This window comes from Penaeus monodon, chromosome 34, assembly GCF_015228065.2.
Source record: "Penaeus monodon isolate SGIC_2016 chromosome 34, NSTDA_Pmon_1, whole genome shotgun sequence".
In the NCBI taxonomy this organism is placed as follows: Eukaryota; Metazoa; Arthropoda; class Malacostraca; order Decapoda; family Penaeidae; genus Penaeus; species Penaeus monodon.
In genome coordinates this window covers 9,292,181-9,292,486 of record NC_051419.1, presented here as the reverse complement: position 1 = coordinate 9,292,486, position 306 = coordinate 9,292,181, and the positions used below count along the sequence as shown (strand labels likewise).

The window sequence follows — 306 nt, the reverse complement described above, 5'->3', positions numbered from 1 at the left end:
CTGACATGAAAATAATTGTTGGTAGTCCTTACAACATATTTACCTGACACAACTAATTTGCCATTATTACAGAATTCCCATTCGTAAAACTACATAAAATGGGCAACTGGCATCTTAACACTGTGATATCCTGTGACATAATAGGTTCATTTGTCAAAGGCCGTCTGGTTCTGGCCGAGTTAAGGACTACGTCAGCGCGCATTCAGGTCTGCAATGGAGGCTCATCTTGGAACACGTTTTTCTAGCTTCGTTTGTTTTCTAGGCTTCTGTTTGTTGCAAAGTAAGTTGAACTTGTGTTTATCAGAA

The 306-nt window shown here is 39.5% G+C and overlaps 1 protein-coding gene across 1 annotated transcript in view; it reads left to right on the top strand.

The window, feature by feature from the left end:
- Positions 1–31: 31 nt before the first annotated feature.
- The window catches only part of LOC119594573, a gene marked incomplete at its 3' end in the record, with an annotated part of 22,419 nt that continues 22,144 nt past the window's right edge, over positions 32–306 (top strand). Inside the window, 1 exon segment of the mRNA XM_037943609.1 lies at positions 32–280. Within this exon segment, the coding sequence (XP_037799537.1) occupies positions 214–280 (67 nt within the window).